Source organism: Eucalyptus grandis, chromosome 1 (assembly GCF_016545825.1).
Source record: "Eucalyptus grandis isolate ANBG69807.140 chromosome 1, ASM1654582v1, whole genome shotgun sequence".
In the NCBI taxonomy this organism is placed as follows: Eukaryota; Viridiplantae; Streptophyta; class Magnoliopsida; order Myrtales; family Myrtaceae; genus Eucalyptus; species Eucalyptus grandis.
Window position 1 is genome coordinate 11,159,819 of NC_052612.1, and position 15,726 is coordinate 11,175,544.

At 40.3% G+C, this 15,726-nt stretch overlaps 1 protein-coding gene across 1 annotated transcript; it reads right to left on the reverse strand.

Annotated features, from left to right (window-relative positions):
- Nucleotides 1-348: 348 nt before the first annotated feature.
- On the reverse strand, nucleotides 349-14,967 carry LOC120295418. The gene is made up of 2 exons (XM_039316548.1): nucleotides 14,570-14,967; nucleotides 349-802 (listed from the first exon to the last, which is right to left on the reverse strand). The coding sequence occupies exons 1-2, from the start codon at nucleotides 14,965-14,967 to the stop codon at nucleotides 349-351; spliced, it is 852 nt and encodes a 283-aa protein (XP_039172482.1).
- Between the last annotated feature and the right edge of the window lie 759 nt (nucleotides 14,968-15,726).

Below are 15,726 nucleotides of genomic sequence, written 5' to 3' on the forward strand. Positions count from 1 at the left end.
TCCGCTCGTTCCCCGCGAAGCCGTTGATCTGCTATCGAAGCTGAAAATTGAAACCAGCGCCCCTCCTCCGCCTAGATCTGCTCAGCGCCTCTGCTCGAGTTCGAAGCCGGTCGCCGCACCTCGTCAACCGAGTGACCGATCGTCGCGCACGCACCACCACCCTCACTGACGTTGCCGCGCCGATCTCCCTCACCGAGCCCCTGCTGCTGCCTTGCTACCATTGCTCCATCGCCCGCAAGCTCGTGCTGCAGCTGCTATCCAGAGGCCGAGATCTGCCCACCACCGTGCTGCTCTTGTTCCCGTTCGCCATCGCTGCCCCGATCTCGCGTCGCCGCCACACTAGCGCTGCTACCACGCCAGATCCGGACGCCCGAATGCCAGCGCCCCTCGCCGCGCCTCTGTCGCTGCCAGAGCCGGACCCGAGCTGGATCGCTGCTCCTTCCGACCCAACACCCTTGTAACACCCCTATTGACAAAGCCATCGCCGATTCGCCTCCGCCGTCGCCCCTGCACGCACTCAAGCTCCCTTTCGACCCAGCAACCAAACAACGCCATTGGAGCTCGCACCGCCGCTCTGCTGCCACACCGGTTGCCGCCCTTTGCCAGAAGCCCCGACGGACAGCCCTCTGCTTCGACGCCCAGCGAGCACCGCGCCACCACATCGATCCGTGAAGCACCCTGCCATCCTCTGCCCGAGCTTTTCGCCGGCGCCGTGCCTGCAACTCTCCAACCCGCCGCCAGTTTGCCCTCGCCGGAGCTCCGACTGGCAGTGACCAGCTGCCCTCGGAGACCTACGAGCAAGCTGTGCTCGAGAAGGTAGAAAAAAAAACAGAAAAACAAAAGAAAAAAAGGAAAATCAATTAGGTAGTTTTTTTTTGCTTTATTTTTTTTATGTTATTTTCATTTATTTACTTTGTTTTTTTAGTAGGATTATTCCTGAATGAATGGTTGAGATTCCAACATGAAAAGTCCAACAAGCTAGGGATTGACAGATCCGATTTTCGCCCGAAATCCGACTCGCAATCTTCTTACAAAATCGATAATCCAATCTCAAGCCCGAGATCGATTCACGATTTATTTTAAAATTGGCCAACCCGATCTCATACGCGAGATATGATTCGTCAATTTTGGATATCAATCTTATCTTGTTTGATTTCTATCGTCAAGTTAGTTGAGTCAATCTTATTTTCGTAAAAGAAAAATCCAAAAAGTTTTGAGTTAGGAATAGATTTGCTTTAGGATATTTCTTGTTTAGGATTAAAATTGCAATCTTATTTCGAAATTTAAAAATCCAAAAATGTTGAATTAGGATTAGGTTTTTTTTTTTATATATTTAGAATAATAATTTTATTTTGAATCAAGGAAAAGAAAACCAAAAAAAAAAAAAAAAAAAGCACATTCATTTAGGATGTTAGTTTTATCATTATTTGAATTGCATGAGAAATTTTAATTTCGAAATTAATAAAAGCACAAAATGTCATCATGCATATATCATGTTGAATTAGGGCATTCTTTGCACATCATTGCATGTTAGGATTGCATGTTTATCAATTATAGGTAGATAATCTCTCCTAGATAAATTGCATGTTTTGTTAGGAAAATAAAAATGTCCATGTCATATAGAATTAGGTTTATGAAATGCACGTCATTTATTGATTGTTGTTAGGTTCATTTCTAATTAGAAATTGACCGTCATTAGATTAGGTCATTTAATAAATGTCGCGTGACATATAGTTCGCATATTAAATTGTATGTTGCATGTCATTTTAGTTAAAATAATTTTGTACGTCATTGCATTGCATTGCACGTCATTAGAATTAAGTCATTTTGGTTAATTTAGATTGCATATTTAACAATTGCATGTTCATTAAGAGATCATAAAAATTTTATTCATATAGTTTATGACATGTTGCCATGCCATATCATTTCATATTAGATTAAAAGCATTCCATTGCATATGGATTACAGTCTCGTTAAAAAATGAAAAAGAAAAAAGAAATTGCGTGTTAATTAGAAACCATATCTAGGGTTATTGATGTGGATTTTAATTTAACACTGCAGATGCTTTCGTTGCTTTGAGATAAGTCCTGCATTATTTAATTGCTTTCTTGGGTGTTAAATTGGTGGTTTGCGCACCTGCATGAACACCTCACATGTTAGGGAATTAGTTTAAAATCAATTTAAGCTGCCTGCAAAATCCTTTTTTTCAAAAATAAAAGAAATGGTACCGAAAGGGCGTTAGAGAAATCTAGCATAATCAAGTCCCGTACCCAAATCTCTGGTTCGTAGAAGTAAAGTGAATCTCCCGTTACTTTACTTGGGTTTCTAATCGACCCACCAAAAAATAAATTAGTGGCAACTCTTAGTTAAAATTCAATTGCATGTTAACAATTCAAACCTAAGTCGCAAATTGGTATGAGCTTGGGAGAGACCGAGTTAAGTCTAGGCTTAACAATCCATTAGCCAAACCCTAGGTGGTTCACACCCCCCGAAAAATTGGTCGCGACAGCTTGGCGACTTCGCTGGGGACTTGAGTTAAAACTCTTAGTGGACTTAGACCAATTTTTCTTTTCTTTTGAAAAATGTTTTTGTTTGGCAGTGAGGATTCCAGGTACGCCCCTAACATTTAAGGTGTTAAATGTTCTTGCAGGATGGGAGGTATAAGGGAAAGTGTTTGCTAACCTTTATTTTGCAGGGAGGTGTAGGCATGTATGGTTTTTTTCATGAACGAAGTGTTGTTTGATTTAAACTGATGTGCATGCTTTGCATTTATCACTACACTTTGCACACACAACCTGCCACCGGACCTGGGCCGCATAGGATCATTTATGATGGTATTGAGATGGATACCGCTCCAACCGCATGCTCGAGGTACGAGTCGCCCATCTCAATCCTGAAGTTTATTTCATGGTGTCAAGAGTACCCACCTCGGTTCGCATGCCTGCGACTCGGGTCGGCTCTTTGACGAAGCCGGAGTCATGAGGACCCGACATAGTCCACAAGCCCGTGGCTAATCTGATCATCCTTGTGGCTCCACCTTGCTAAGCCTTATAAATTAGAAATTGAGCCACTTACCATGCGCATGTCTATGTGATTGCCATTGATTTTTCTTGGTAAAGTAAGTTTTCTATCCCTATACCGTGCAATTTATTTTGTCATGCTTTTGGTCTGTCCATGACAATCTAGGATAGTCATTTGATCTAATTCATTTCAAGAAGGAAATGAGGAAATTGCCATGCAATAAATCATTTGGAAAATAAAAAACTTTGGAGAATTTGTTTTCAATTCATGTCTAGAAAATTTGATCTTACTAGGATGTCTATTTTCCTAGCTCTCTTTAGGAAATTCCCTTCTTGTAAGAGCTTTTCATGAAAAAAAATGATGAAAAAAAAGTTGATAGATCATTATCATGGGTTGATTCTTTATTTGCACCTTGTACTTATATATTTTCATTCATTTGGATTAGGTGATAACAAATTTGCCACGTATTATGCGATCAAGAGCTAAAATGGCTGACCAAATTGAAATATGTGATTGTATCTCCGCTATGGAATACCAACTCCAACAGTTGCTCACCTCTATGCAACTCATGACAGCCTGTTTGTTTGTCTGACTCATTTGGTTTTTGTCTCTGTGCATAATTCTATAACTTGTTATGACAAGGGACATCTGAGAATAGCGTATCAAGTTTCAATGATCATAAACTTGCCTTGTGATCAACAGGTTTAGAGCGCACTTGTAATAAAAAAGATTTGGGGCAAGTAAAAAATAACCATCATTCTCCGGTGGAAGATCCTGGCAACAAGTTTGCTCCAAATTACAGCCTATATGTGGTAAGGAATGTACTTCCAAGAGGTGCCATCCTAGCAGAAATGGATGGTCGTGAGTTTTCAAACTCCAGTGAATTCTAATTCTTTCAAGAAGTATTATCCATGATAGAATTTGCCATATCATGATTTGAGTTGCAAGCATTTCTATGATGAGTAAATTGCCTTAGTGAATTGAATTGTTCAAATTTGTTGCAAATCTCGCATTTTTTTTTCATTGATGAATTATGTGAGATAAATTGAATGTGTCAAATGGGATACTTTGGAATGACGAAAGGCAAGCCTTATTCCATACACTGTTTCATACACTAATTTCTAGTGAGTTGTGTGGAAAAATTCCATGCCTAGAAGGAAAAGGGTGATCTCGCAAAGGATACGTCAACCAAGCTGATGAGAGGCAGTTTCTTCTGCTACCCGAAACACTCCAGGTATATCCATTGTTCAGCCCTTTGAGCCCACACACATGAAAAGCTTTTTAAATTATCCCTGTCAAGAATCGTCCCATACTGGACAAGATTTGAAATGAATGATAGGAATTTTCTTACCCGTACTTGCATCAATCTTCGAGTATTGCTTTTACAGTGTGACTTGTACGATAATTTAAAGTGCCTTAGGATGACGAAGAGCAGTTCTTTCTCTATCCTATATACTTTATCCATTGCATAGCCCCTTGAGCCTATGAATTCGTTTCCTATTAAACCCAGTTGGTGATCATCCCCCACACTGGGGCAAGGCAAGAAAAATCAAACCACTCAAGTAGCATGGTTTACAATGTTAATAAAAGATGAAGGTTGTGCAAGTAAAAAAAAAAAGTGCAAAAAAATGGGACATGAAAAAACAGTGTGCCTGGTAAAAGCAAGGCCAATGCCCAAAGAAAAAAATCAAACACTTGATGAAGTGAGTTGTATCCCCAACAAGGTGGTACCCAAAAAAGAAAAAAAACTCAAATGTTGAGATGTTGCAATCAGTGGAGTTGTGAAGTGAAGAAAATCTTCGACGATGGAGAGGAAAATTGCTGGAAATATCAAGATGATCACCAACTTTGACCCCATAAACACTTTTTGAGCCAAATGATCCTTTCGTTTCTCAACCCATGAACCCAACCTACGTTACGTCCCTTACAAAGTCTATTCAAATTATGGCACTTGAATTAACGTAAAAGTTCATATGTTTGGAAGCATCGCTTGAAGAAGTGCAAGTAAGATAATTTCTGCTTCATTTCTCATGTTTCTTGGCTTGTAAACCCCAAGATGATTGTGAAATATCATTCATTTTTTAATAGCCTCGACTCAAAGAGTCTCCTTTGCTAAGCTGTTGACCAAGCTAGCGTTGCAGTCCCTGTTAAAAACCTCTCAGATTGGTAAGTTCGTACCACTTGCGAGATTGTTCGAACCCTTGTTTGGCATGATGATGAAAAGATAGAGTGATTGTCAAAAATCCTGCATCAAAGGTCTGGATAAAATAACCCATTTTAATGAGGATGAGTGAAAAGTCCTTTCAGACCAAGAGGTCCCCCATTTGGCACATCCATGACACTTATGTGTTCAGATTGGAACATTCTTTGTGAAATCCTTCCCAATGGAAATTAAGTGATGCAGGCTTGATATAAATCACAGCGCATGAACCTCCCTTAAATTAATGCATGTTTATGATCACAAATGCATATTGGTTCTCCTATGACCATGTTTTGCAGAAGACATTTCCCCCAGGAACAGAGATGATACCAGGTAAGTATATCTCTATCCATACCTTAAATACTTGTCATTGTGCAGGTATTCCCTTTTGAAAACACCGACACTCGATCGAGCTGTCCCCCAAAGATTTTTCTCCAGATTCAGTCTGATTAAGGCGACCGAAGAAAGGTTTGGGTCCTGGTCAAGTAATCTATGCTGCAACGTTAGGCGACCGAAGAAAGGTTTGGGTTCTAGCCAAGCAAAACCTCAGTTTAGGCGACCGTAGAATGGTACGGGTCCTGGAAAAGCAATTACCTTAGTTCAAGCGACCGTAGAAAGGTACGAGTCCTGGAAAATGATTCCTTATTCAGGCGACCGTAGATAGGTACGGGTCTTGGAAAGTGAATCCCCGTTTAGGCGACCGTAGAAAGGTACGGGTCCTAGACAACATTTATTGCTCTAACAAGCGACCGTAGAAAGGTACGGGTCCTGGAAAAGTAATTTCCCCATTCAGGCGACTGTAGAAAGGTACGGGTCCTGAAAAATCAATTTTCCGTCTAGGCGACCGTAGAATGGTACGGGTCCTAGACAAAACCTATTTTCCTATTTAGGTGACCGTAGAATGGTACGGATCTTAGAAAGTGAATCCCTGTTTAGGCGACCATAGAATGGTACGGGTCCTAGACAAAACCTATTTCCCTATTCAGGCGACCGTAGAATGGTACGGGTCCTGGAAGGTAAACCCCCGTTTAGGCGACCGTAGAATTGTACGGGTCCTAGACAACATCTATTTCCCTATTCAGGCGACCGTATAATGGTATGGGTCCTGGAAGGTAAACTCCCGTTTAGGCGACCGTAGAATGGTACGGGTCCTAGACAACATCTATTTCCCTATTCAGGCGACCGTAGAATGGTACGGGTCTTGGAAGGTAAATCCCCATTTAGGCGACCGTAGAATGGTACGGGTCCTAGATACAACCAAACACTGCCCTACTGGGCGATCGTAGAAAAGTACGGGTCCTAGGAAAGTAGTTTCCTTACAAAACCTTGCTGCCCTACTAGGCGACCATAGAAAGGTACGGGTCATGAACATGTAACACCAACTATCTTGAGTCACTCTACCCTCCTTAAAGGTAAGATATTCCAGGTAGGTTCCTTTACCATTTGCATGCAAATTGCATTCCAAAATTTTGACATCTCAGTCTAGATCTAGATGTCTCAATTCTCTTCGTTGAACGTTTCACTCTGGATGTGAATGTTCTTCAACTTTCCTCGTTATACCTTAATCTGGATCTAGGTATTTTGAGCTTCTAAAATCATGACATCTCTGTCTGGACCGGGATGTCTTGATTATTTTCGTATAAACATTTCATTCTGGATGTGAATGTTTTTTCGACCTTTCTCGTTATACTTAGTCTGGATCTAGGTATCTCAAGTACAAAAATCTTGACATCTCAGTCTGGACCTGGATGTCTTGATTATTTTCATTCAAACATTTCACTCTGGATATGAATGTTTGTCAATCCTTCTTATTATACCTTAGTCTGGATCTAGGTATTTTGAGTTTTTCAAAAATCTTGACATCTCAATCTTGATCTGGATGTCTCAATTTTTTTCGTTGAACATTTCACTTTGGATGTGAATGTTCTTACCTATTACGTTTTTCAAGGAACCTAAGTGAGAGTTTGGTACTTGTGGAGTAAATAGGGATTTATCATGTACCTTAAGATGCTTTACTGCACTAATTGGTAAGTAATTGTAGGTACGCTCTTTCCTTTCACATCATGCATTTGCATTAGCGTTTACATGCGCCATATAAATTGCATTTCAAAATGGGATTCATTTTCTCAAAAAAAAAAAAAAATCATTCAGTGCATGTGCATAGTCAAAATTTAGGTTTCAATTTGTCTTTGAATGCAACCTCTTCGAGCTCACCTTCAAAGAGGGGCAACTGTTGACACCTAAATTTTAACGGCCCGTTTAGTCATTAAAAATTAGGGTTTAATTTTATCAAAAAAATTAATTACATATCATATAGATTTAGGTGCATTTTATTTTAATTGGCATTTTATTTATTTGACCGGTGCGGATGGGTTCAAATTGATCAGACTAAGCCCATAAAGACTACAAGTTAGCCCGAGCCCATTTTCTGAAATTGAGATTTGAAATAATGATTTTTGGAATTTAAAAAAATCGAGTTGTGATCTTATATTTAAAAATCAGTAGAAAATATTTAGGAGATAAGGAGAATAAAAAGATTTTTGTGATCGGGAGGTTATAGATTATCTTCGTGTATATTGAAAAAGTGAGATAAAATATTCTACGAAGATCACCTATTTTTATCTATAAAAGCAATCGTGTACGGTGAGAGGAGGGGGGACTTTTCTAGGGTTTTCTTTTGGTTGACCAAGGAAGAAAAACAAAAAGTGAAAAGTGAAAAGTGAAGATAAAAAAAAAAAAAGAAATTGCGTGTTAATTAGAAACCATATCTAGGGTTGTTGATGTTGATTTTAATTTAACACTGCAGATGCTTTCGTTGCTTTGAGGTAAGTCCTGCATTATTTAATTGCTTTCTTAGGTGTTAAATTGGTGGTTTGCGCACCTGTATGAACACCTCACATGTTAGGGAATTAGTTTAAAATCAATTTAAGCTGCCTGCAAAACCTTTTTTTCAAAAATAAAAGAAATGATGCCGAAAGGGCGTTAGAGAAATCTAGCGTAATCAAGCCCCCGTACCCAAATCTCTGGTTCATAGAAGTAAAGTGAATCTCCCGTTACTTTACTTGGGTTTCTAATCGACCCACCAAAAAATAGATTAGTGGCCACTCCTAGTTAAAATTCAATTGCATGTTAACAATTCAAACCTAAGTCGCAAATTGGTATGGGCTTGGGAGAGCCCGAGTTAAGTCTAGGTTTAACAATCCATTAGCCAAACCCTAGGTGGTTCACACCCCCCGAAAAATTGGTCGCGACAAATGTTCACCATGATATTTATTGATGAATGCAATTTGTAAGGATTGGTGATTGATTCCATGGACCCACCCAAGAACTAGATCAGATAGGCGGTTCAATTTTTCAATGGATCTATGGAACCAATGGGCAGTTCCCGATTCCCAAAAATTAGAATCGATCTTTAGTGGGTTGTTCCCAATTCTAAAGTGAGAACCACCCACTCGAACCATGCTCACCCCTATGGGCATGGTGTTCTTTTGACTTTATAAAATGGGGAATAAATACTAGTACTTGTACATCGGGAGGGATGATTGCGTTGCCGTGTTCAAAGTGGAAGAGTAGTTTTAATATGCCTATGGCTGGCAAGGATCGGCCGACATCCTCCCTGGCCCTAAGGGAAGGGGGAAAATTAAAGAAAATAAAAAAAAAAAGAATATAAAAATATATACAAATTTATGAAATGCCGTCAACATTGCGGACCAAAATTGGTAAGATGAACTAAATTGATACACATGCAAAATGTTTAAAATTGAATTAGTAAAAAAGAAGTTTATGATTGAACTAGCGCAATTGGAATAATTTTATAATTTTTTTCTTTTTTGGGTAATTCTCTCATCTGTATAGGATGGCAATGCATTTGCTATAATGCCCACAGTAAGATTTCTTGGTAATTTAGAGAAAAATGAATCTTGGATTGTGGTGACTATTTTTGTTCATTGAGTGAGAGTTTATACTATTTTCTTTGGAACATACAAAAAGTGGGGGCAAAATTTGTCCATGAGAGATATAAATTCATTTCTTGATAACTTGTAACTGGGAGTATAGCTCGGATCCTTGGTTTTTGGTTACAGGGTAACCTCATTAAGTTGCGGAGAGTTCGATCTCCCAAGCGGAGGCCATTCTGCCTGCTTGGTAACTCAAGTGGACCAATAGAAGTGCATTTCTTATCTTAACATCTTGTTGCCCACACGTCCCACACCTCTCTAATTGCTCTCCATATATTTTTCTTCCTAGAGAGGAGGGAATATGGGAGTGTAAAGTGGGGAGTCCCACCCCTCGGGGACTCTTCCCTTTGTCATTTCTCCCTTAAGCTTTTTAAAGATGCGTTTAGGTCCAAGGAGGTCAAATTTGTCCGTGGAAAATATAACTTCATGATACTCTCTTTTGGGGATTTGGCCCTTTATCTACGCATCCTTCTGTATCAGCATATCTTGTACCCGTAACTATGCACAGCTACCACGATTAACGCGTTCCAAATGGTGGTGGAGCTTGGCCTCGCGGCAGAGATCAAGATGGATTATCGGAGAGATCTCGTCAGAGGTAGTGACGGCATCATGACGGCGGACGAGATAGAGGGAGGGATAAGAAGGGTAATGGAGGGCAAGTAGGCCAAGGAGAGGAGGAACGAGGTGAAGGAGGTGAGCGAGAAAAGCGGGAAGGATTTCATGGAGGGTGTCTCTTCCTACCTGTCTTTGGGTCGATTCATCAAGGATGTATAGAGTCAGTGAGCGTCCATTTAGCTTTCATCAAGGATGTCTGGAGTCAGTGAGCGTCCATTTAGCTTAGGAGGCTATTGGTATTTCCATCCTATGATTTTTTGGCGTGTGTTTCAGCGTATCTGGGACTCCAATCCATCCCGGACTGTTCTAGTGTCTTTTGTGACAATAAACCATGTTGATTCTTGTCGACCCTTTGGTGTGTTTTCAGTGGAACCGTGCAAAGGTAAAAGACAAGTTATAGAAAGTGTTCAAACAAAACAAATTGACCGGCAACCATCCCTCCTTGATCTCCAGGCACAGATGGATTCCATTTTGCTCTTGCTTCCACCTCCAGCGCCATTCTCATTCCTCCTCTTGAAAGTGTAGTGTGAAAAGCATTAGGGAATATAGCAAAATTGACCCTTCACTTGAGGAATGTAAATTTGGCTTGACCCCATATAATACGCCAAAGGATTTTCATTTTTATTTTTATTCTTTGCTTTCTGTTTATTACAAGAGGAAATCGGCGGCCTGCAGATTCATGGACCGAGTAAAAGAATAAGATGAGACAGTTTTGCAAGGAAGGTGCATTTAATGGTTGGTAGCTTGAATCCCATGTAGGCCAAAATATCGTGAGATAAATGGAACGCAATAGCGTTTAAGGAGATGACGTTTAAGAATGCACAAATAATTCAAAGAAACATAATCTCACGTAACATGATAAAGTTCATGCGGATACCAGTAGTTGTCAATTCGCAACCGTTTTATTCACAATATATATATATATATATATATATATATCAATATTGACATATAAGTTTAATGTATGTAGTGATGTCACGTATTAATAATATTTTTATGCGTCATTCTCAATAGATCTAATTTGCATTTTAGTTAATTGATTTTAAAAATAAATATTGGTTCGTCAATGCGCATGGTGTTGTTTGGACTTTATAAAAAATGGGGGATAAATACTAGTACTTGGACATCAAGGAGGGATGATTGCGTTGCCGTGTTCAAAGTGGAGGAGTAGTTTTAATATGCTTGTGGCCGGCCAGGATCGGTCGGCAATCCTCGCTGGTCCTATGGGAAGGGGGAAATTAAAAGGAAAAGAAAAGAATATAAAAATATATAAAACTTTGTGAAATACCGTCAATGCTAGTTGACAAAATTGGTTGGACCGACTAAACTAGCGTAACTGGACAAGGTTTTGGGTTGAAGTGGTCAAAAATAAAATTTACTATTGAATTGGCACAATTACATTAAATTTAGATTTTTTTTTTTTTGGTAATTCTCCCATTTATAAATGATGGCAATACATTTGCTCTAACGCCCACAGTAAGATTTTTGGTAATTTATAGAAAAATGAATCTTGGATTATGTGTTACCTCTACGTGGTTAGCCAAATGAAATATCAACTAAGGATTGCTTAGATGGAAAAGATCATAGTGACTATTTTTGTTCATTGAGTGAGAATTTGGACTATTTGTTTTGGAACATATGAAAAGTGGGGGTTAAATTTGTCCATGAAAGATATAACTTCATTTCCCAATAACCTATCACTAGGAGTATAGCTTGGATCCTTGGTGTCTTGTTACGAGGTAACCTCGTCAAGTTGCAAAGAGTTCGACCTCCCCTGTTGAGGCCGTCCGCTTGCCTAGTAATCCAAGTGGGCTAGCAAGACTGCATTTTTTATTTATTTTAACATCCTGTTGCCTACACGCCCAATACCTCCCCAATTGCTCTGCATGTATTTTTCTTCCTAGAGAGGAAGGAATACAGGAGTGTGCAGTGGGGAGTCCCACCCTTGGAGAGTTCCTTCTTGTGTCATTTCTTCCATAAGTCTTTTAAGGATTTGCTCAGGTCCGGGGTAGTCAAATTTGTCCGTGAGAAATATAACTTCATGATATTCTCTTTTGGAGATTTGGCCATTTATTAATACATCCTTTTGTATCAGCATATCTCAACTTAAATTTCCACCTTATAATATACTTGTAACTATGCATAACTACCGCAATCAACTACCAACTTCAGACTACATTACTGTAACCTTATGCCAGCCTTTGCCCTTGCTCTAGTATCACCATATCATTCGAAATGACAAGTTTCACTTAAAACACATGTTGATTGCGAGATTTCTTTATTGAGATATTTTAAAAATATTAGAATCCATTGGGGCTCACTAACCAACAATAGCTCTAATACCATCCATTGAGAACATGCAGCAAAAGTCCAATTCATTTCCCTAGTGAGATTGTCAACAGAGAGCCTAAATTTGAGTTTGTCATCATATCTAGATGGATATACTTTCATTCAAGTTGATGCATTATGAACCAATCATGATATTTATTGATGAATGCAATTTGTAAGGATTGGTGATCGATTCCATGGACCCACCCAAGAACTAGATCAGATAGGCGGTCCAATTTTTCAATGGAACTATGGAACCAATGGGCAGTTCCTGATTCCCAAAAATTAGAATCGATCTTTAGAGGGTGGTTCCCAATTCTAAAGTGAGAACCACCCACTCAAACCATGCATACCCCAATGGGCATGGTGTTCTTTTGACTTTATAAAATTGGGAATAAATACTAGTACTTGTACATCAGGGAGGGATGATTGCGTTGTCGTGTTCAAAGTGGAAGAGTAGTTTTAATATGCCTATGGCTGGCAAGGATCGGCCGACATCCTCCCTGGCCCTAAGGGAAGGGGGAAATTTAAAGAAAATAAAAAAAAAGAATATAAAAATATATACACATTTATGAAATGCCGTCAACATTGCTGGCCAAAATTGGTAAGATGGACTAAATTGATACACATGCAAAATGTTTAAAATTGAATTAGTAAGAAAGAAGTTTATGATTGAACTAGCACAATTGGAATAAGTTTATAATTTTTTCTTTTTTGGGTAATTCTCTCATCTGTATAGGATGGCAATGCATTTGTTATAATGCCCACAGTAAGATTTCTTGGTAATTTAGAGAAAATGAATCTTGGATTATGGTGACTATTTTTGTTCATTGAGTGAGAGTTTATACTATTTTCTTTGGAACATACAAAAAGTGGGGCAAAATTTGTCCATGAGAGATATAAATTCATTTCTGATAACTTGTAACTAGGAGTATAGCTCGGATCCTTGATTTTTGGTTACAGGGTAACCCCATAAAGTTGCGGAGAGTTCGATCTCCCAAGTGGAGGCCATTCTGCCTGCATGGTAACTCAAGTGGACCAATAGAAGCGCATTTCTTATCTTAACATCTTGTTGCCCGCACGTCCCACACCTCTCTAATTGCTCTCCATATATTTTTCTTCCCAGGGAGGAGGGAATATGGGAGTGTGCAGTGGGGAGTACCACCCGTCGGGGACTCTTCCCTTTGTCATTTCTCCCTTAAGCTTTTTAAAGATGCGCTCAGGTCCAAGGAGGTCAAATTTGTCCGTGGAAAATATAACTTCATGATACTCTCTTTTGGGGATTTGGCCCTTTATCTATGCATCCTTTTGTATCAGCATATCTTAACTGAAATTTTCATGTAGTATTGTACCCGTAACTATGCACAGCTACCACGATTAACGCGTTCCAAATGGTGGTGGAGCTTGGCCTCGAGGCAGAGATCAAGATGGATTATCGGAGAGATCTCGTCAGAGGTAGTGATGGTATCATGACGGCGGACGAGATAGAGGGAGGGATAAGAAGGGTAATGGAGGGCAAGTAGGCCAAGGAGAGGAGGAACGAGGTGAAGGAGGTGAGCGAGAAAAGCGGGAAGGCTTTCATGGAGGGTGTCTCTTCCTACCTGTCTTTGGGTCGATTCATCAAGGATGTATAGAGTCAGTGAGCGTCCATTTAGCTTTCATCAAGGATGTCTGGAGTCAATGAGCGTCCATTTAGCTTAGGAGGCTATTGGTATTTGTTGACACCTAATTTTGGAAAAATAAAATTGCATTTTGAACAAATAAAAGCATGAAAAAATAAAAATGGGGAAGATTTATTTGATTGATTATGCATGGAAGTTTGAAATTCTGATGAGTATTCAGATTTTGATAAATGTAGAAACAATTGAAAAATCTGGCAAACAAAGGGCAAGAATTTTGCAAAATGGAAGAAATCTGAGCAGGATCGAGCTGATTGCGAAATCATGCTCGATTTACAGCTTTGATTTAATGCGACGAAGATGAAACTCGGAAAATAGCATACAAAGTGGCCGTCTGGAATCACTATAAAAGAGAGCTACATTTTTCGTGAGTGGGGAGCGAATTCAGAAAAATCTTCGGGGGAATTTTTCAAAAAAATTGAGAGTAGAAGTCCCAAAGCGAAGTTCATACCGAAAAAGGTTTTGAGAGAAAAAAAAAAAAAAAAAGTTAGCTTTTTCCTTCCGTGGAAAAAGCAGAAAAAGAAGCAGGAGGAGAATAAAAAATTGGAGAAAAAAATTCGTGCGAAGGGCCTTTCTTCGTTTTTCTCTCAAGTCAAAAAAATATAGAAGACCGAAGAGGGATTTGACTTCTGCGAGAAAAGGACACCAGCGGACGGAGAGAAGACGTAGGGAAGTGACGTGAGACGAGGGTAAAAAGAAGAAAAAAAAAGAAAAAGAAAAGAGGTTGATGTTCATCTTCTTCGAAGGGCCACCGGCGTTGCTGCGACCACCTCTCTGGTCCTGTGCCGCTGCGCTTCCGTCCGGCGCAACCCGCAGCAACACCGCTGCGCGTCCTCTCGCCATCGCTCAGCCCACCTCCACGGTTGCACGCGCCCCGCGACACCAGCAGCCGTGCCCAAGTCCTTCGCGACGCCCCCGCAGCACTCGAGCTTGCGTCGGTCGTCATCTCCGTGAGCCTGCACCACCGGTCTCCGAGTAGCACCGCCGCCGTTCGCCTCCGTTCGGTGCCCGACAGCCAGCCCCGCGCCCACGCCGCTGTTGCTCGCCTCATCCGCATCTGCATCGGGCTCGACGCCGTGCCTCGGTCACCTCCGCGTCCCCCCGCTCTCGACCTCGCCGCGCCACCGCGCCGCTCGCCTCGCCCGCACCCGGTGCCTTCGCCGCCCATCTCCGCTCACCAGACGCCGCGACCGCGAGCCCGACGCCGCCGCACCAGCCGCCCGAGGCCTCCTACCGTCCCTGCAGCACCCCACCGTTCGAAGCCCGCGACCTGACGACTTGCGGTCCGCGATCCGCGCTCCAGCCCTGTCGTCGCCTAGCTTTGCCGGAGCTCCGACCGCGGCGCTCTGCCGGACCTCCGATTAGCTACCCTTGGCCGGGTCCCACGGCTGTCAAGCCCATTTTTAAAAAATAAAAGAAGAAAAAAAGAAAAGAAAACACATTAGGTAGTTTTCTTTAGTTTACTTTATTTATTTTATTTTACTTTATCTTGTGTTTTTTTTTAGTATAATTATTCTTTATTAATGAATTGGAAATTCCAACATATCACCCGTTTCGCAACCGCGTGAGTTTTTATTTCATCTATAATGCCTTAGATGAAATAATTAATTAAGCGGGAATAAAATTGATATTTTGATCTTTAAGGCTTAAGATCAATTTATCATTTTTATCAGCGAAATGTTATCCCTTGATATGAATGATGTGTGATATCATTGTTTTGACTTGTCATGATCGCTTTGTTCATCTTGAAATGTGTTTGGGTTATAATGTTGCATATTTTAGGGTTTACACATTTAGAATAGGAATCTTATTTCGAATTTTAAAATCAAAAATCAAAAAAATCAAATCAATCAATTTAGGTTGCTAGATTTTTAATTTGGATTGCATGTTTAATTATTTGGAAATTATTAATTTCGAAAATTAATTA